Here is a 21,317-nt window from a genome sequence, read left to right on the forward strand (position 1 = left end):
CCTCCTCGTCACTCCAAAAGGGAAGAGAGGAAACAAAGGAAGAAAAGGGCAAGAAAGAGGTCACCCTCTTCTCCTTCTTCTTCACCTTCCTCCTCTTCCGATGAAAGCTATGGCTATTCTCCTAGAGAATACACAAAGGGAGGACATCGCAAATCTTACCCTGCATGGAAAAGGTCACAAAAGCTCAAGAAGTTCAAAGAGGGAGGAAAGAGTATCTTTTTTCTCACCTATGATGGCCTTTGGAGACGAGGGCTTCACGGAGTCCTCCAAGCTACTCCATGTAGCTAAGGAAGTCGGCTCGTCAATGTGGGCTAGCCTTTGTGTCAGGCCAACGGTAGGACCGGGGAGTAGGCCAAGGGCCAGGGATTGAATGGCTCAGTGCAGCTAGGAGCCGAGGGCCAGGCATAAGTTAAGGGGTCATACTTGCAAGGGCCAAGGGCTATAAGTAGGGAGGTTGGGAGGAGAACCATATGCCAGTCCATCCTTTGGCCTTTCACTAGTATCAGAGCTCAGGGAGGAGGAGCCATGGAGGAGGGGGAGGCATGCATGCTCTCTCTCTCTCTCTCTCTCTCTCTCTCTCTCTCTCTCTCTCTCTCTCTCTCTCTCTCTCTCTCTCTCTCTCTCTCGGCGGGCTTGGGCCGTGAAGGAAGCTACATAAGAGGAGCAGCCAAGGAGCAGGCGACCACGTGCAAGGGCTCTTGTGTCAAGGAGTCCTATAGTAGGATTGACAGAGATCAGGGGACGCGGGAGCGGTCTCTTGCATGGAGGTGGCGGGTTCAACAGAGAGAGGCACCGTGTGCGCGCACCCTTAGTCGAGGAACGGGGTGGCCTACGACCTTCATCAAATGATGAGTTCTCTCCCGCTTTCTTTTCACCCTACCCCATGAAGGTTTTTTTGACACACGGTCGTCCCCTGGTCAGCCTGTACTGAGCTCCATGGCGTGGGTCTTCTTATACGCAGATAGCGGCCGCCATCTCTGTGATATGATCAAAAATGTTCACACTTTTTTTTTGCTTTGGATTCCCTAGGGTGCCCAAGGGGCCACCCAAGGGGCCCATCCCACCATGACAACGGCCTACCACATCCCGGCTTCGAGCAAGGCTTCCAAAGACATGGTCTACCCCATGAAGACGGCAAGGCCGTTTTTGCAGAGTTTCAAGAAGGCCTCCAAGAACATCTTGGCTGCTGGAAGGCTTCGTACTCAAAATTTTATCATACTCAAAATTTTACCACTCCACGATTATGCAAAGATGGTGCAGGTCCTTAGGGCCGCATGCACGAGACTTTCCAAGGGGAATGACCCTACTCTTGTCTTCAAAGTTGGCTTCAGCAAGGCTTAAGCTTCAACTGGAAAATCGCCACAACTGCGATAAGACAGGGTGGGACAATGATTATGACTACGACAAAATTTCCAAGTTTCTTGATACAAGAAGCTTGGCATGCATGATCATGTAAACTATCAGATCTTGATAACAAGGACATCAAGAATACGACGACATGGTTCCATCGCTCGAAGTGGGCTCGTCAGCGTTGGTAAGCAAGTTGACTTTCACGTTTTCAATTTTGAATTCATTGAATTTTGCAGACATCTCTGCATTACAAGCATGCATTGGGCAATTGGAGGCCAATTACTTGTCGATAATCAAGCCGCTCAAGCATGTTCGACGTTTTTCATGCATGGCATGTGATATCTTCAATGGCTATGAGAACAATCACTGGTCCAATTACTTCTACCATCAAAAGTCTACAAATATGGATGTCAATTTCACACTTTTGGCTTGGAATTTCTGCTAGGACATGGTTCTTAGGCAATGTTGGATCCCCAGGTTCATACAAGTCTTGTGGCATGGCGGTACATGCAAGGCTTGTGGCATGTGATCAGACAATTTTTCTAAAGTAATTGGCAATGACTGCATGCAAAGAAGCATTGTGCAACTCAGCATGGTTACTTTTCCTTTCCATGTCTCGTGTGTGACAACGTTATGACAGACATCACAGGAGCAAGGCTCCATCTACAAATCCACAGGATATCAAATCAAGCAAAGCAAGTACGATGGAGGTACATCTCTTGCAAGTATTTTTTTGTATTTCAATATAGTGTACAATTCGCCAAGGTCGATTATCTTTGAATTCTCAAAAAGGTCAACTTTCTTTTGCAATGGCATCTATCTGTGTGACTGTAGCTGAGCATTAGAAGCATCCAAAGGGGGCTACTAGAATGTATCATGCAAAGCGCAGACTTTCCTCGTATGAAATATGCTATGCGCATACGAACTTGGGAGGGTACTTGACAAGTGTCTGCAGGTTATTCCATGATATGCCAAGACGACGTATATAGTGCATACGACAACTTTCTCTTGCGCAAAAAATATGGCTATGAGCCAGATCTAAGTGAGTTTTTATTTTGAAAACTCAAGACAACTGGCCACAATATGGCAACCAGGTTAGACAATTCACGAGTTTTCTTGTTTTTCTACAATTTAACTTTTTAGTTGGCAAAGATTGCCTATATGCATAAAGCAAAGTGCTTTGACAACATTTATGAGAAGCAAGGCTTCTAACCTATGCCAAGATCCTACCGTTGACTTCAAATCAACGACATTGGCACACAGTTTTGGACATTCGGCAATCTGTGGATATAAGCTCACAATTTACGTATGACAACGACAACTTGTGATGTATCCGTTCTTGATTGTGCAAGTCACTTCTGATATCGGCTCAATTTGTTAGGACCGTCAGTGTTGCCAAGGACATAAACCTCTGTGTGCATGGCATGTCACTGAGATTGACATAATTTCATCTCATTACTATTTACGCTTTCGCTATAACTCTAACTACTCTGTCATGGACAAGGTAAGTGCCTAATCTCTTCAAACATTTTTATGTTTCTTCACAGGCAAAGTGCCACCTCAGTCACTCTACTACATTCATCACCACATGTCCACTAGGTGAATCCATATGTGAATTATCATACCTCTCTTTACAAGAGAGTTGTACACACATATTGTTGTACGCTTATAGGATAAGCTATGACACAAACATACTCTACACCGGAGCATATGCAACGGGCATACATCACATTAGAATAAGGGGTTTTCCTCAGCCCAGAATTCTCTCTCTCTCTCTCTCCACTTCTATGTGGGAAAGGTTAAACTAGGCATGATTTTATTAAAATCTTTCTATGTCAACACGATAGCAGGAAGGGCTAAAAGCCATCTATTTCCACCTATTTTGGAATGGATAAGAGCCCTCTTTTTGTAATCCATCACTGATTGCTTTCAAGATCGAACAACTCTACTCTAATCAGTTGAGTACCTATTGATTTTGATGGACAAGCAAGAGTCTTGCCAGTACTGATTTTTTGGGTATTATTTTCCTCACTCTATACCTTGAGTGTGAAAATCAAGTTGAGTTTTTGAAAGACTTAAACTCGTAAAGGCTCCTCTCTACTAAGGTGTATAGATGGAGCAAGCATTTCAGACAGCACGGTTGTTCACAAAAACCCAAGATTACGGATTTTTGCGTCTAGAGCAAATCCACTGGTCAATACGATTCGACCTTGAGTGGATCCTCTATTTTATCTATAGCACTAAGTGTGTCTATACGAGTACAATTTTGGTGTAAGACCCAGCTCGTGATTACTCAATCACTTATTAACATGTTGATAGTCAATTCTTGGACCCATTACACTTGCACTTACAAGAAAAGAAGTCCATAAGCTACCAATGGGTAGTGGATAATTTCAACTTCCAAAGTTGAATTCAGATATTGTTGGCTGCTAGTTGAGTAGTTTCCCTGCAAAAGTCTAACCACGCGGTTGGAAAATGTGGATTTTAATTGAGGGGTTTGGATTGCAAAGGCAACACCCAAGGTTACATGTGGAGTACTACTTGCACCTCACTAATTTTCAGTTAACACTCCCATGCCTTTGCAGGCGGGAAATTTGGGGCAAGTGCCTTTTGCCACGGATAAGTGAACACTATGTTCAACCTCCAGGTATGCATCTGATTTGGTTTTGTTTCGTTTTGTTTGCTTTTCATGCAGGCTGCATAAACTATGTTTTTATCCATTTTTGCTCTTAAGAGAAAGGACACGGTCATCCAAGAGCCAAGTAGTTTGGGCTGTAGTGTTCAAAACAAGTTTTTGCATTATTCAGTTATAGACCCACTTGTAGGGTTTATTTGGCACATGTTGTCACATGGGATACAACATGGTCTAGGAACTCAAGGAGTTTGGTTTAGCCAGTGTGGAGCAAGGCTAATGAGGGTCCCTCTCACTCCCTTCATAGAATGTTTGTAGTTACCTCCATGCACAAGTACATCTTGTACTTGAAGGATGTTTTTTTAAATTATCCGACACCCTTACATGAGACATATTCCACATGTGGAGAATATGAGCCTTTGAGACTGACACTGGTCCATCTATTTCAAGTATGTGTCACGACAAAGTCCCTAGGTGCTGATCGAATCCGTTTTATAGACCGTTTTCAGCAAGACGTGTTAGGAACAATTTCAGTGGCTAGAAATTGTCGGATACTCAGAATGACTTGTTAAGGTACAAGTGTTGTTAAGCAACATTAACGGCTGGTTGTTTATGCATATAGCAAGGCTATGAGTTGTTAATGACAAGGTTTTATTGTTTGTACCTAACAGTGATTAATGTTTCACCTTCTATTATGGTTCAAACATTTCAGTAAGGCTTGCAAATGATTGCAGTAGAAAGTATTTAGTTTCTCTTTAGACCCATTTACACTCCTCTTTAATGTGTGCTAGGAGCATCACTTTTGCCATAAGTATTGGCAAGTACGATCATGGATATGCAGGTTTGGATTTGTTTTTGCTAAATGCATGCACACTAGGTGTTATGGGCCCTAGTGTTTAGCAAAGGCTGATTTGGAGCAGCATGCATATTCGTAATATTAGTGCTATGAAGCATTTTTCACTCTATGTGCGGTATCTCTATGAGATTACTTTGGGTCTACCAATCACCAATAGAGGTCATGGCTCGGTTTGGATGCTTGTGGATTTTTCAAGTTAGCCAAGATGGTTATTCAGGACATTGTTGATTCCTCAGCAATGTTGTACAATATTGTGATCCCCGTTTACCAGTCATATGGGAAGACTGTCTGTATATCGTAGGGAAAAACACCTCAGTACTGTCGGTTATCCAAGGGGATAGGTAGATTACACAGTGTAATCTTGTGCTAAAGGATATGCAAAGTGTGTACGTTAGCACCAAGAAATCCAATTAGTAAGCATGTATTGCTCTACTTGGAGTTTGCTTACCATAAGTTAAATCATGTTTGCGACTAGGTTTAGTCTGTCCATGTATAAGTCAGGTTCTCAACGTTGAACACTAGTTATGGTGGGGTTGTTTACTGATGAAATTTGAGAACAAGTCAAGGACTTAAACTTGGCTAATGAGTTATGTCAACAAGTTACTTGCATGGAAAGTGACAAGAGATACTCTTTCGAGTACATCTTTGTTGTGATAACTCGTTTAGCATGCTCATGTGCATTCTAAATGGATTCTACACACTATGACTAGATAGGAACCGATAACACAAGATGGTTGCAAATGGACAACAATGTGTAAAATCAAGATGTTGCTCTTGGTTTCATTGGACCTCCTTTGCACCATATTTCGATCCAACAGACAACTGGATCCTTGAAGGGTGCCACTGCGAAAATACATTAGTGTTCTTGGGAAGATCTCACCACTTTTGTTTTTGAGGACAAAAATGCTTCTCCAAGGTGGAGTAATGTCAGGCCAACGGTAGGACCGGGCAGCACGCCAAGGGCAAGGAGTCGAGGGCCAGGCATAAGTTAAGGGGTCCTACTTGCAAGGGCAAAGGGCTATAAGTAGGGAGGCTGGGAGGAGAACCATATGTTAGTCCATCCTTTGGCCTTTCACTTCGTGGCAACGGCGAAGCCCCAAAAACATGGAAAACTATACGAGTTTCCATCATGAAGAAATTCCTTGCAAGCAATGCAAAGGACAAAGTGCTTACCGAATGGCACAATTTGAAGCTTCTCTCCCATGAGTCTATTCACAAATATGTGGACAAGTTTTGGGATTTACATCTCAAGGCTACTGTCCTCCAAAAGATAGACTTCGCCGAGCAAAATCAACAATTTTGTGCGAGATTACCTGAAGAGATGCCCGAGTACGTCAACTCTCAATGGCCTGGTTCTATTACCGAAGTAATCCACCATACCATGGTTGTTTTGCGCATCAATTTCCAACAAGGGGCTAGATAGAATGTCAAGCCCATGGAAAACAAAGACAAAAGTGATGCAAAGGGGAAAACCAATGCCCAAAATTCTTCCCAAGGCAATTCCAACAACAACAACAACAACAAGAATCGGTCCAAGGAGAAGGGAGTTTACAAAGGTAAAAACAAACTCTCTCCTGAAGAGCTTGAAGCTTTTCTCAATAATTTTTTTAAGTATGGGGGCAAGGACACGGCTATCATTCTTGCCCTAAGGGAAATGCCCGCACTGAGAATCCTAGAGCTTCCACCATCGAAGCTCCAAAAGAGGATGCTCACTGCAAAGGATCACCTCTCTCCTATGCTTGGGGAAAGGTAAGGGAGCATGATGCCTTCATCTTGTTTGACCCTAGCTCTACTCACAACTTTATATCAATGGAGTTGGCCACCAAGTTGGGCATTCAAGCTTTTGAGATGGGAGATACTTTAACGGCAAACACAGCTTTCAAGGGACTGCAAGCCTCCATTACTCCCTTGATTGGGAAGTTGAGGCTTCATTTCCAAAGCTATATCGACAAAGAAGACTTTTTTATCTCTCCTCTCCAACATGAGGATGCTATCCTAGGGGCACCATGGTTCAACCGCATGGAACATGAAGTTCCCTGAAAGGAGATTCTACTCCACCTACATGGGAAAATACATGTATATAGATGCTAGTGACTCTGGTCGTACTATACCACTTGTAAATCCTCCTGCTTTTGATAAATCAATGAAAAGCTCCATTTTTGCGTACATGACTTTTGTCAAGAGTCCCTAAAAGGTCCTAATGTTTCATCAAATGAAAATGGTAGGAATCAAGAAGAGTTAGACTTGTCCAATTTTCTAAAAGGATTTCAAGATGTGTTCATCAATGATATCCCTATGGACTTACCTCCAAAACGAGGGGATGACGACCATCGAATTGAACTCCTACCAAGAATCTCACCGCCTAACAAGCCTCCTTATCAAGTTTCCCAAGCTCAACAAGAGGTGGAGAAAATCTTTAGACCCTACCGCAAATTCACTGTTCTTTGATGATACCATCATCTACTCCAGGTCATTGGAGGAACACAAGCAACATCTCCAAGTGATTTTTCAAGCACTAAGGGAGAACAAGCTTTTTCTCAATCAAAATAAAAGCGATTTTTTCCTTCAAGAGATTCAATACTTAGGTCATATTATCTCTCAAGATGGTATTCGCATGGATCCATCAAAGTTAGAGGTAATAAAATCATGGCCTAATCCAAGGAATCTACATGAGCTAAGAAGCTGTATTTGTATGTGTGCATACTATAGATGCTTCATAGCAAAATTTTCTCAAATAGCAGGACCATTACATGACTTAACAAAGACGAACGTTATGTATTCATGGATTGCTAAGGAGAAAAATGTTTTTGACAAGCTTAAAGAGAAGCTTACCTCCCAACCAGTCCTCATGCTTCCGGGTCTCTCAAAGCCATTTGAGGTCCAATGTGATGCTTGTAGTGATTGCCTTGGAGCAATTTTGCTTCAAGAAAGTCATGCCATAGCATATGAGAGCCGAAGGCTCAATACGGATGAACGAGTCTTGGGCATTTATGAGAAAGAGCTTTTAGATGTTCTACATGCCCTAAACACATGGAAGCACTATTAATTGGGGACTCCATTCATTTACGAACAGACCACCAAAGTCTCAAGTACTTCATCAAGCGAACCAAGCTTTCCAACAAAGAAATAAGGTGGGAAAATTTCTTTCGCAATTCTATTTTCATATTGCTCACGTTGTTGGTAAGCACAATCAAGTGGCCGATGCACTTTCACGACGATCAAAAGTTAATGCGGTGTCTATAGAAACTCACAATGATTTATCTTCTATGATAGATGAGTATGCTACTGAGACTGACTTTAAAGACACAATGTCAGCCCTTGCTTTCGGTAAGAAAGAGAACCATTCACCTTGCAAGATGGTTATCTTTCTCCATGGCAATAGGCTATGTGTTACCCACTCCCTTTGTGAGGAAGTCATGTATGAATCCCATGCTCCTCCCTATGCGGGACATAGAGGCATTCAACCTACTCTCCGAGTAGTAGAGACGTACTTCTATTGGCCTACCATGAAAGTGGACATATAAGAGTATGTTTCAAAATGTGTAGTATGCCAAAAGACTAAGTATGATAGAGGGAAGCAATTTGGATTACTCCAGCCATTGCCAATCCTAATTCACCATGGGAGAGTATATCCATGGATTTTATCTTTGGATTACCCAAGTCTATCCATGGGAATACGGGAATATGGACAATAGTCAACAGGTTTAGCAAGCAAGCACACTTTATTCCTGTCAAAAAGACTATTAAGACACATCAAATGGCAACTCTCTTCATATCTCAGATTTTCAAACACCATGGATTTCCAACATCCATCGTGTCAGATAGAGATCTTAGAATGACCAATAATTTTTGGAAAGGTCTCTTAGGTACAAAATTGAATTTCTCTTCGGCCTATCACCCACAAACGGATGGCCAAAGTGAGATAGCAATTTTACGATACTCGATCTACTAAAGACTTATGTTACAAAAGTAGATCAACTCTCACAATGAGAAAAGTACTTACCTCTCATAGAGTATCTGTACAATAATACTGTGCATACTTCTACGGGAAAAGCACCTTTTGAAATCATTGAGGGAAGACCTCAAAGTCCCTTGCTATTGCAAGTGTTTGATCAGCTGGTTTTCTTTTGCATTACATTAAGCGGCTATGCTCTTGTGGACAATGCATTTACATTTTGTGTGGTTTGATCTATAGACTCGTTTTGTGCAGTTATGGCATCTTGCACTGACAATTCGTTATTGGATACATAGGTTGGTGTATCATGCAGATCTCAGAGACGTAGACATGTCATTTGCTGGCATTATGGTAGACCAGGACACATGAGGAGACATTGTTTCAGGCATTGGAGACAGCAGGGATTCCATTGGTTTTTGCTAAGAGTACGAGTGTGGTAGACACTCCTACTTCCACAAGGTCACCCAAACATGCGTTGACTTTGACTCACGATTGGCAGTTGGACAACTGTGCTTTATGCCATGTTGCTCCTTGCACGTAGTGGTTTAGTACATTTTTTGCTCTAAGACAGGATAGTGTTCATGGTATGGGTGACATTCATTTGCACTTCACCAATGGGAGTATGCTTGTGCTCCATGATGTTCTCAGTATGTGCTTGATGCTCGTAGGAGTTTGACCTCCATCTCATAACTTAGAGATCATGGGTGTCATGTTCAATCGGCTGATGAGTCTTACTTGATGAGGAGAGGCTCGCTTGTGATAGCGTGAGGCCATCGTGGTGCTAGTTCAACTATGTTAGAGATGCCATAGTCTTTGTGAGTCCGTTGCCATCATGCAGATGTTTGCAGTTTAGGCGAGTACACTTTGTTGATGAGCAGCATGACACTTCGCTCGTTGTGCATGCAAGGTATGAGGACAAACATGTAGAGTAGGACAACTCTTTGAGGGTACGACTAGAGCAGCCAACGGTGGTGGTGATAAATTTTGATGCTTTGCCAGTCTCAGGGAGCAAAGCAGTGAGTCACATGTGTGAGACGATGCACTATCAGTGACTTTGCAGACATGTACTCAGCGAGAGACTAGACACAAATCTTTCGTTGATGAGCTCTAAATTGTTCTGCACAACATGTTTGTAGATACAGAATTAGAGAAACCATGCTCTAGCGAGACACAACAGATTGATCCTCTTAGGACATAGATGCCTCCTACCATGGAGATGACGGATATGGAGTTCTTTGATATGCTTATGCTAGAAGCTGACGAGTTAATGCCAGGATGCGTGGTTCTGGCTATGGGTGAGATGGACGTAGCCATTGCAGTGTTGCGGCGATGACACATTCATACGTGATGCATAGTCCTAATGATAAAGTGCATGCAGGTAGTGCTTGGGACGCTACGATAGCTAGGTTCACGCACATTTTGTCAGCGTTTGGGTGTCTCATATACGACCTCTTAGTGTCGAGACCCGACATAACAAATGCAGTGGGAGCGTCTGCAGTTGGGGTTGTCAGTCGTGCGATGACTGACACTAGCATGATGCATCATCGAGCAGTGCAAGTCATTACAAGATACCTACAAGGTATGCATGTTGATTCTAGCAGGGATATACGCTTCCATACACTGCTAGAGTCAACACGACGACGTGCATTAACATTGAGAGATCTAGATGGCATAGGTTGAGATAAGATTTTTCTCCCTATACCTACTATACATACTACTAGATCTTATAGTAGTACTACTTATCGACACATTTGTCTTTTAGTGGGAGATTCATAGTGTAAAGGTGATGTACCTCTTACCCGGGCCGGACATGCAAGAGGTGTCCGACCACCCATTACTTGTACACACCTTATTCTTTACTAGATAGAAGAATAAGGAGCTCTCTCACACACACATTGTGTTCAGTTGCTCCATCCACATCCTCTCTCTCTCTCTCTCTCTCTCTCTCTCTCTCTCTCTCTCTCTCTCTCTCTCTCTCTCCGCACACATATCATATTCGTGTACTCATGGATACATGGAGGATTTTTTCATATATAAAATGGCAACATGGAGTACACACATGAAGGAATCTATAGTAGCACATTGGCAGCCATAGGTGGGACACATAATAAATAGTTGGCATCGACGAAGCTTGTAGGAATAGGGCCACACATACATATTAAAATAAACATGGTGTTTTAAGCTAAAAGAGAGAAAGCGAGATGCCAAAAGATCGACTGGTACTAAGTCTCTTTTGATGTGACCCTCCTATACTCGAGAAGAGACAAACATGACCCTTCAACGATGGAGGAGAAGCATATCGTAACCCTTCAACACTAGAGGTGAAAACAAGTATATGGGGGCTACGGTTTATAATAACCGGGTGAGGATGGTGCCACCTCCCCGCCACACTTATATGTATGGCTTTTACTTTCTTTTTTTTGGGGACACAAGCGTGCAAGCACATAATAGATTGATCATGATCTTCTTAATCTACGTCTATATACTTTTATTGCTATGGACATATATACTAACTTCTAATTTTTCATTCTTGCGAGGTTTGGATGATAGATACGGATTTGGGATCAATCTTCTACACAAAATAGATGTACATTTATACCGTTTCATTGGAGCATATTCAATGTTGATTTACTTTATGAGTGTGACTTGAATCGAGATGTTCTCTGCGAAATAATCCCGGCACACTACTCATTTTTGGTTAAAAACATTGCCACAAAATTCAAGATTGATGGGAATTGCACTCAATGCAAGGTTGAGTTCTGCTAATCCCGGCACACTACTCATTTTTGGTTAAAAACATTGCCACAAAATTCAAGATTGATGGGAATTGCACTCAATGCAAGGTTGAGTTCTGCTGCATGTGGTGAGAGCTTCCCACATTTAACGATAGTCCTTCTCCTTATTAGCTCATGAAGTGATGAGAGCTATTGAAAAAATTCTTACTGTGATCGCTATTATTGTGAACCCTTTCAAGATTTTCTTAAGTCGTGTGAACCGAGCCTTAGTTTCATTTTCAAGCTTAAAATAAAGAAAGAAAATTATTGGAAGAGAGAGGAAAGTGAAATATCTTAATTTTCTTTAGGGCAAAAAAAATATCAAAGATTCAAAGGGAACTTTGGTGGGTTGAAGTGAGGGACACAATTAGCATGGTACTGGCCACGTGGCAAGGTGGGGCCAGAATAATTTCAAAAAATAGGACCTTCAATAAAGTCGTGACACGTGTGTGGTGTAGAGAGAGAACTCGAGTCCTTGATTTGTACAGAGAGGAGAGCGGTCACTTTCTCTCGCTCTAAACTTTGAAAGCATCTTTCTCTCTCCTCCATTGCTCAAATCAAACAGTTTGCAGGCTAGCAGAAGAGCGGCCTTTTTGCAGCTTCATAAGGCGTGCCTTTTCCTGCATTCCCCCTGCACGGCTATGGTGGAGCAGTGAGGGTTGTAGGTAGTGAGAGTGTGAGATCTCACTCTCCCGGTCTCTCTCTCTCACACACAGACATACAGGCACACGCCCATATACTCTCTACATCGCCCCTCCGCCCCAGTCTCACAAGCGAGCGCGCGAGCGCGCGCATACACACACAGGCAAACTCACCATCACCCACATATTTACTCATCGCTCATCTTTTCCCTCCCTTGCTTTTAGTTCTCTTCATCTCCCTCTCGGAGATGCCTGGCAAGCGCCCTCGTCAGATTCAGAGGACTATAAGCATGTCTCAGCTCGGCGCTGCCAGGTTCCCTCAAGGCCTCCATGGAGACACAGGCTTCGCACACAGAGGCCATTCTTGTCCGCCCACACAGGAATTTTTCCATGGCTTCATGGAGCCCTGCCTCGAAGCAGGGGAGCCGGCGAGCCCTCTTTCTTCCATGGAGGAAAACGCCAACACTATGGTTGTTGATAGCAGTGCTGAAGAGAGTTTGTTTGCCTCTCGCACTCTCCAGCCTGGTGTCCTCCTGCCAGCCCATCATACTGCAAATCTGGGTGTTGAGGCCCTTGCGCACACGAGTGGGTATCAGTGGAGCCACCTGCCGCACCCTCAAAGCAAGGGGGTTGATAACCCATTGTTTTTGCGTAGACGACTGGACATGGGTGGATCTGATCGCCCTACTCATTTTTTGGATATCTGCTATCTCTGCTCAAAGCTGCTGGGGCATGGCAGGGATGTTTACATCTACCGGTAAATATCTCAAATTTTTTGGTCTTCTTTTTTCTGCTTTCACGGAAGTTGGATTATGAGATCTTTGTGATGGGTTGTCCTATCAGGGGATGATGTCATCATGGGATGAGTGCATTTTTTGCATCTGTGGATACAATTTGCATGCTAAATAAGCCTTGTTTGTTTAGACTATTGTGTGTTTTAGGCAACAGCTTGAACCAAGATTGTGAATGCATTTTCTGATTATGGAGAATATGACTATCTTACCTGGAATGATCCATAGTTGATTCGGGGGATGTGAGTAGATAGAGGCTTGTTCTTCAGACTATTGTATTTGCACATCTTTGATTTCTCTTGTTGAGACAGACAAGGGTGGTCTGGATTGCTGGCACATTGTTGATTGAGACAGACAATGACAGTTTGGATTGCTGGCTGGCAGCAGCTGTCAATAGCCAATGCTTTTGATTCTGTGCATTTCTTGGAGTCTTACTCTCAGATGTGGCTGCCAAAATTATTATTCTTGTGCTAAAACTCTTGACGTAATTTTCTGTGCATGCCTGATGAGTGGGTTGTGAGGATGTGGACAATTAGGAAGAGTTATTATCTGGTCTTGCCTTTTTGATTTCAGATTGATCATGTGACCTATGTCTAAATTTTGTGAAATGATTCAAGCTTCTGATTGGTCGGTTTAGATTAAGGAGACTTGGAAGGCTTACCAGTTTGCAGCTGTATTACAGTGACTCTAATTGTCCATTGAGACATTCAAGCTATTTGTGCGTGTGAAGGCTGTTCTGATTATGAATCTTTTTTCCATGTCATTTTGCTTCTTTTTAAATTAAAGCTCAACAACTTTGGTGGTGGTGCAGAGGAGATAGGGCCTTTTGCAGTGTGGAATGTAGACACATGCAAATAATGGCAGATGAGAGGAGGGAGAAAGGTGTGCTTACAGGTGCCAAGGATGGGTCTGTTACTTCGCAAGCAAGTGAGACTCCCAATGCAAATCAAGTGGAGACAGTTGCAGCGGCATAAATAGTGACCAGAGAAGCTGTGCCTACCTTTTGTCATGCGGGTTATAAAGAACTTTTTTATTCTTGTTTTAACCCTTCTAAAGTAGTTGACTCTTTTCTTTTGAGAGCGGCTCGTCCCAAGGCTAATAGCTCAGAAATGTAAAGCTCACAATTTGTTACTTCTTTGAAGCAAGTTTGAAGTACCCGGTTACTCTCTTTGAGATGTGAGCGCTCCTCTTAAATTTATGGTATGCCTTGTCAATGAGTTAACAGTGCATGCTTTTGTTTTCGACGAGTAGTCGTCTTTATCAAAGTAGAAGTCTCATTCGTTACTGTGTGCCCACTTTATGATGCATGTGGAGGAGAAGAATTGTCTTGCTTTTGGTGCTTAAAAGGGAAAAATTCAATTGCTTGGTCAGCATTGATAATTGAGTGGTGGGACGACTCGTAGTTTTGATTGGTTGTGCTTGAGGGAAAGTTCAATTGATCTGTCAGCATTGATAATTGGATGGTGAGATGAAACATTCGATTTGATGGGTTGCAAGTTGTCTTGCAAGGCTTAGAAGCTGTTTTGACTGTTGGGAAGGTGGGGAATTTATTTTGGACCGGTGAAGAGAATTTGTGGATTGCTTTTGTCAATTATATGAGTTGTGGGATTGCTTTTGCCAATTATATGTTTTACTATTATTGTTGAGAATCAGTGCAACCATGTGATACCTATATGCGAAGATCTTTTGAAGCTCGTCTTTCCTGCACACTTTTTTGACCTCCCTCTGATTCTGTAGAGTAAGAGGGCTGTAGCATGATGAGCAGTAATGGTACTTTCTGATGGTATGCAGTAGTTAGAAGGCAATCGACTTGCATATCTCAATTGACGGTGTGAAAGGCAAGGTGTCGTCGATGGATGTCTGTCAAATATTGTGCTCTTTCTAGCCCTGCCATGCCACAACTGTGGGCGATATTTTTCACCAGGAAAAATAGAGTAACATCTACATGAGCTTCTAGTGAGGTGAAACACTTCAAAGGTTTTTTATCGACATATTTACTTCTTGCAAAGAGGTTAATACACGTGACCTTTTGAAATCCATGATTCTATACTGGTTATCCAAGGGGCATGCCGGAGGAGCTGTTACTCTAGTAGAGCATTGCACTCTCGATAGAATGTTGGGTAAAGGTTTGTTTGTTAGTGCCACATGGCAATGTTCATAGCTCGTCCAAGAGGGGTACTAACTACATTGTTTAAAGGGGAAATTACCAAAATACCCCTCTAATTTGAGGAAATTCCCAAAATACCCCTCTAATTTCAAAAATTCCCAAAATGCCCCTATTGTGCAGGAATTTGGGAATTTGAAGGGTATTTTGGGAATTTGGAAATTTGGAAAATACCCTTTCAAATTTGGAAAATACCTGTTCAAAAATTTGGAAAAAACCCTTTCAAAAACTTGGAAATTTTCCAAAATACCCTTTCAAAAATTCCCAAAATGCCCTTCAATTTTTCCAAATTCCCAAAATACCCCTGGTTGTGAGACTAAATTTCTCGAAAAATAATTTTTTATGTAGGTCTTCACAAGAAGAGTGATTGTCTATCGTACAAGATGCTAAAACTACTATTTGAGTTGGTTACGTAGGCTTTGGAGATGAATTGCTTCATTATTTTTAGACATAATTGCCTTTTTTGCGATGGTAACTGGTGATAAATTACATGCTGAGCACTCAAAAACTGATCTCAATTGTCAAAAACGAAGGAAGATTAGAAAATCTTGAACATTTCAACCGAAATAGATACAAGGGTATTTTGGGAATTTGAGGGGTATTTTGGGAATTTCCTCAAATTAGAGGGGTATTTTGGTAATTTTCCCTTGTTTAAATGATGAGGATAAAAGGTGTTTGTCCTCTGCCACAACAGATTTTTATTGATTTGCAAGGAAATCACGCTTGGGTGACCAGGGTTGATTTTCAACAGATCTTGTTGCCCTTCAAATTGAAGAGATTTTACATATTTGGGGCTAAATTAGTGTAAGGCACCCTGCTTTTTACCCGAATGGAAAGGGGGGAAAAAAAAAGGGTAAAATGCCCTCGAAATTTGACCTTGCTCGGGCCTTCTTCGGTAAAGATGTGACATGAGGCCATTAATGAGAGGGACCCTTTCACCTTTCACAAACGAAAAAGATGAGGTAACTTGTATGCCTTCTCTTCTCTCCGGTGTTCCCAAAGAACATATTTCTTATCAAATAGGAAAAAGTGGGCCATAGGGTTTCTTTGAAAGTTATAATTAAGCTATGGAAAAACTTGCAGTTAATCCAAATTGCAAAAACAAGTTTCACAGGTAAAAGCCAAAATGTAGCAGGTGCATTGTAATTGTTTACAGGTTTTCTGTGAACACTAGTTATCTCTAAGACATGCTTAATCAAGTCAAAATGATACTTGAGGGCATAATGATGAGGAATAATTGCACAACATATATCCAGATCATCTTCAGAAACCAGAGAGAGAGGGATAGTACCACTCAAGACCTCTTATTCATAAAGAATTGGGATAAACAATCTACCTCACTTGGGTGTTACAAGGGAATTTATTTTCCTCTTATTCATACACACCCATTTGAAAAGACGTTATTGCGGTTGTGGGAAAAATCCCAATCCAATGAGTTATTAACCCAACAAGAGCTATTATGAGATAGAACCTCAACAGGCGAGTGCTGAACTCATGCCTTGTAGACAATCTACCTCACTAGGGAGGTTTAAAGGGTATTTCAATTTCCCCTTATTCACAGACACACCCATGAGAGAAGTTTTTATTGTCATCTGAACTATCCCAAGAGACCTCAAAGATTTATCCAATGAGTCATTAACTCGTAATGTGTGTGTGTGTGAGTGAGAGAGAGGGAGAGACAAAGAGAGAGTTTGCATTGTCGTATATGGAGGTCATATATGACCCATGGAGCTGGAGACGGAAAACATTACAATGCAACCTTTTAAGTGAAGGCATTGGATACATATTAGTTAAGGATTGAAGCTCCGTCAACAATATATATATATATATATATATATATATATATATAGAGAGAGAGAGAGAGAGAGAGAGAGAGAGAGAGAGAGAGAGAGAGGATGGTGCCATTTTGATACTAGCTTACAACTATGGATTGCTTTGCTTCCCTATGGAGATTGTGTATAGTGTACCTTCTTCATAGGGGAGAGAGAGAGAGAGAGAGAGAGAGAGAGAGAGAGAGAGAGAGAGGATGGTGGTGCCATTTTTATACCAGCTTACAACTATGGATTGCTTTGTTTCTCTATGGAGATTGTGGATAGTGTACCTTCTTCATAGGCTACCTGTTGAAAATTTGACTTGTGGCTTAGTTTAAACTCTGAAATTGTTACATTGCTTCAAAACTTTTGGTCTTACTTTAAATGGTACATATTACCAATATGAATTGGGATACATATTTTTTCTTTGACCGGCTTGGAACCCTTAAATGCTTGAGATAACTTGACTCACTTAATGAGAGTTGTTTTTGGGTTTTTGACAAACAAGCTATTGAGAGGTTTTGGCCTTCTCTTCCTATTGTCTATTGATTATGCTAGAAGGAATTGGCTGGCAAGAGGTCACTTATCTTGTATTGGCTCTTTATGTTGTTGCTTCTAATTGATCCCTATGCTTCAATTGGATAGCAACAAATTGCAAACCATCATGGAACTTTGATACACCATTTTTTTAATATGATATTAGACCCTGGCTCTGAAACCAACTGTTGGTATTGCCTGCCATTCCCTATCTTGTTCTTTATCTGAGATAACCACTTTAAAGTCTCCAAATTAATGTTGTTGACATTTTTGTTTTTTCAAAATCTCCATTATGTGGTTTGGTTTGAATCGTACGTATCATGAATTTTTGATAGCACTAGCTCTTAAACTTCTATTTCATGTTGGATTCTTGCTCTGCAGTGCTTGAGCTTGAGCTTTGATATGGTTTGCTTAGCTTAGGATTTCTTGACACCTATACTTGATCATGGGAGAAGATCTTGTGTCATCACTTTACGGATTCTTTGGCGGCACTTTAATCTAATAGCTATTATTATCACCAGTAGATGGTTGTCTTGACTAGTTATACTTGGATTTGCTATCGACATCAATATTGTCTCACTCTAAGATCTCTAAATCAATGCTACTTTCATGCTATTGTACTTTGATTTTCTACTCACACTAATATCTTCTAAAACATCTGTAGTACGGTTTGAGTTCTTGTCCTTGAGCACTATAGCCAAGCTAAGGTTGTTTGACCTTACATGAAAAATTGGTTGAGTACTGGTCTGCAGGCTGAAAATTGTTTCTTTTACTGGTATTCCTTTACATAGGGAATTATGTTATGCTAGACTTGAAAATTATTTCTATCTTGCTTCTGTATCTAAATTTTGATAGAGGGATATTGGTAATGTTTTTGTACATACCCTATTGGGGCTCTTTTTCTATGCTAGAAGGTTCTCCAGCCATGAGTGGATACTTGGCTTCAAGATATTTTGGAGATGCCCCTGATCCTTTGTAGCTCCTCACATAAATCATCTTTTGTCTTGAGTATCTAACCTGATTGCATTGATTTGCATGAATCAATTGGTCTTATCTACTCTAAACTCATCCTGAGATGCCTCACCCTGACACTTACCTTTCAATTTTGATCATATTTTTGATATGGTTTATAGTCACACTATTGTGGTCTATGTAATTGCACTTGATGGGGTTTTTGAGATTTGGAGATGTTTAGAGAAAAGGGTTTTTAACCATGATACTGCTACTTTGTTGTACTATCTAGCTACCTTTAGTTTCAAAAGGAGGAGATACTCCTCTAATGAATATTACATATTGGTTGTCTAGCTTATGTTAATTGAGTAGCTTAGGTTATTACATATTTTTTTTCGTGCTTAGGTTAGTTGAGTAGCTTTTTGATTGACCTCTATCGGACAAGAGACATGGGTAACATAAGGAGAGTCCCTCTTGGTTTGTGCCCTTGGTCTCTACATTTAAAACACCGATTATCCTTCTTAAATAGCTCAAGCTCTTTGGGTGAGAGCTTATTTTACCCCTTGTATACACCCTTTTGTTCCTTTTTTCTTTGTCTTTGCAATCTTGAGAATTGCGCTCATTCTCACTCGTCTTAAAGATAATGCATCTTGTTGGAAGAGAATATCTTGGTAGCAACCATGGAGTGGTGGTAAACCTTGGGTAGGTTTACCTCATAGTTCAGCAAAGGAAATTTGGACTTTAATTTGGCTTGGGCTAACAACTCCGAGAATCTATGCTTGCTTACATCAAAAGTGTATGACAATTGTCCTTGTTGATTGCTTGTGTTGATGAAGGACCGATCTATTTTTGTTATTACCTTTCATCAAGCAAGTTATTTTGAAGTCTTTGCATAACATGAGCTGCAGTTTTCACATGGAGTAATTATTCTCCATCAACTTGGAATTTTATAAGCTTTGGATCTTTTGCACTACCTTACTTTGTATTGTTCTCTGGCATATGTGTTGTCACCTTCAAAAGGATTGGATCCTTGTGGTTATAACATGCTGGTTAACTGAATGGTTTTTTGATGAGGAGGAGTTTATCTTTAGGAAAAAAATTGATGTTCTAAAAGATGGCATAATATGAACCTTGGATTGTGCATATTTGTTGGGACTATGGGTGCATTCCCTTTTTGGCTCCATAGTCTTGATACCATGGTCATTCAAAATAGTTTTTATCTATGCATATGAAGGCTTTGGATTGGGACATTTTGGGCCATTCATAGTTTTAATCATTCCAGATTCTGAACTCAATGTGGATGACATTAAACCATTGGTGCTTCTTCAAAAGGCTTTCTCTAATGATGGTATGATTTGTTCTAATCGCTAGAATATTTCCTTTTCGCCAGAATATTATGGCCAGCCGATGGCCAAAAAGTGATCGGAAAACGATCGATCGGTTGGCCGGTTGTCGGTAGTAAATGGCCGAGGGGCGGTCGATGGAAGTCTTTGGCTGGTTGCCGATTTCTAGGCAGACTTGTCTTCTCTAAGGGCGGCCGCACATGGGCGCATGGGAGAATTCAACTCGGACTTATACAACTACACAAGGACAGCTACACACGGCTGCCTCTCAAGAGAGAGGGCAGCCCTTTTGGCCTATAAAAGGAGGCCTCTTCTACACACAAAATGCATTGTGAAGTTGAGAAACAAGGTGTGTGCGAGGTAATGAGAGTGAAGCAAGGCGGGAGTTCCATTAAGGTTATAATCCCTTTGTAACCTACTTTTAGTTTGAAGTACTAAAGCCATTGAGTGGTTGTTTTTCCGTGGACATAGCCCACACTGGGTGAACCACGTATATTGTGCTCTCTCTCTCTCTCTCTCTCTCTCTCTCTCTCTCTCTCTCTCCCCTCTATAATCTCTCGTGTGTGAAAATTATCTTTCCATTAAGTAAACTACTCTAATATCTACTTAGCTACGTCCTATTTCTTAACAAACGGGGCCGGTCTAGCATAGGGTTGGTCTCTTCTCTAAATCTTCCCTTATAAACCTCTTTTTTTTGGGGGGGATGGGAGGGGCGAGGGTACATAATATGGAAAACCTCTGTATCACATGTGTTCAAGGACTATTTTTAAAGGGTGAAAGCATGAGTGGGTGGACAAAAAATCTGTGTTCGGGACATGGCTCTTTTTGGATGTGTTTGACCAAAATGAAAAAATCTACGGCATTTTATATATCACTAATTAGCTCTTCAAAAGGAGAATCTAAATCTATAATGGGTGGCAGATTTAGAATTTGTTTATAAACTTTACCAATCCCCACTTTTGAGAAAATTGCCATTAAAAATAACAGCTTTCCATCCTTGAAAGTGTACCACCCATTCATGCTTTCACCCAAAAACTCGTTATAGATTTTGTCTGAATATAACACACCCTTTTTCTATTCAGTTTTTGTTAACCTAGTTTGTTTGGTACCCTTTGTATGTTAAATAAGGGTAAAATCTATGGTTTTAAAACCCCTTATGTTGAACTCACGTTCTATATTAACATATTTATTGGTGACCCCCTTGAGTTATAAAATAAAGGTTTTTTTTTTTTGTTGATGCCACTCTAAAGGTCCATGGGAGGTCGCTTTACTTTATCTCTTCATTCTGCATGCTTGCTTAACTTTAGCTAAGGATTTAACACCTATGATTTTTTTTCCTTGTGAATGGCCCCATAAGGCTAGCCTCTTACTCACATACTATCCAACCTCTTGTACAGGTGCTTGCATGCAGTGGGAACCATTGATACAAGAACCTCTCCAAATTGCTTTTAAACCTAATACTCATTGGGCTTGGAAATGCAGTTATTATTTCCTTCCTCGTCACAATTCCCC

At 41.2% G+C, this 21,317-nt stretch overlaps 1 protein-coding gene across 2 annotated transcripts; it reads left to right on the forward strand.

Moving 5' to 3' along the window:
- The first annotated feature begins 12,136 nt into the window (after nt 1-12,136).
- LOC147420457 (protein MARD1-like) lies at nt 12,137-14,172 on the forward strand. Of its 2 annotated transcripts, none has more exons than XM_086504817.1 (2): nt 12,137-12,965; nt 13,637-13,801. In XM_086504817.1, the coding sequence occupies exons 1-2, from the start codon at nt 12,457-12,459 to the stop codon at nt 13,725-13,727; spliced, it is 600 nt and encodes a 199-aa protein (XP_086360943.1). In that variant the 5' UTR covers nt 12,137-12,456; the 3' UTR covers nt 13,728-13,801. The 2 variants fall into 2 exon arrangements, with proteins under 2 accessions (XP_086360943.1, XP_086360942.1); XM_086504816.1 differs by lacking the exon at nt 13,637-13,801 and adding an exon at nt 13,811-14,172 and having other exon boundaries at nt 12,143-12,965.
- The last annotated feature ends 7,145 nt before the right edge of the window (nt 14,173-21,317 follow it).

The sequence above is a fragment of the Adiantum capillus-veneris genome, chromosome 28 (genome assembly GCF_014529385.1).
Source record: "Adiantum capillus-veneris isolate H3 chromosome 28, ASM1452938v2, whole genome shotgun sequence".
Taxonomy (NCBI): domain Eukaryota; kingdom Viridiplantae; phylum Streptophyta; class Polypodiopsida; order Polypodiales; family Pteridaceae; genus Adiantum; species Adiantum capillus-veneris.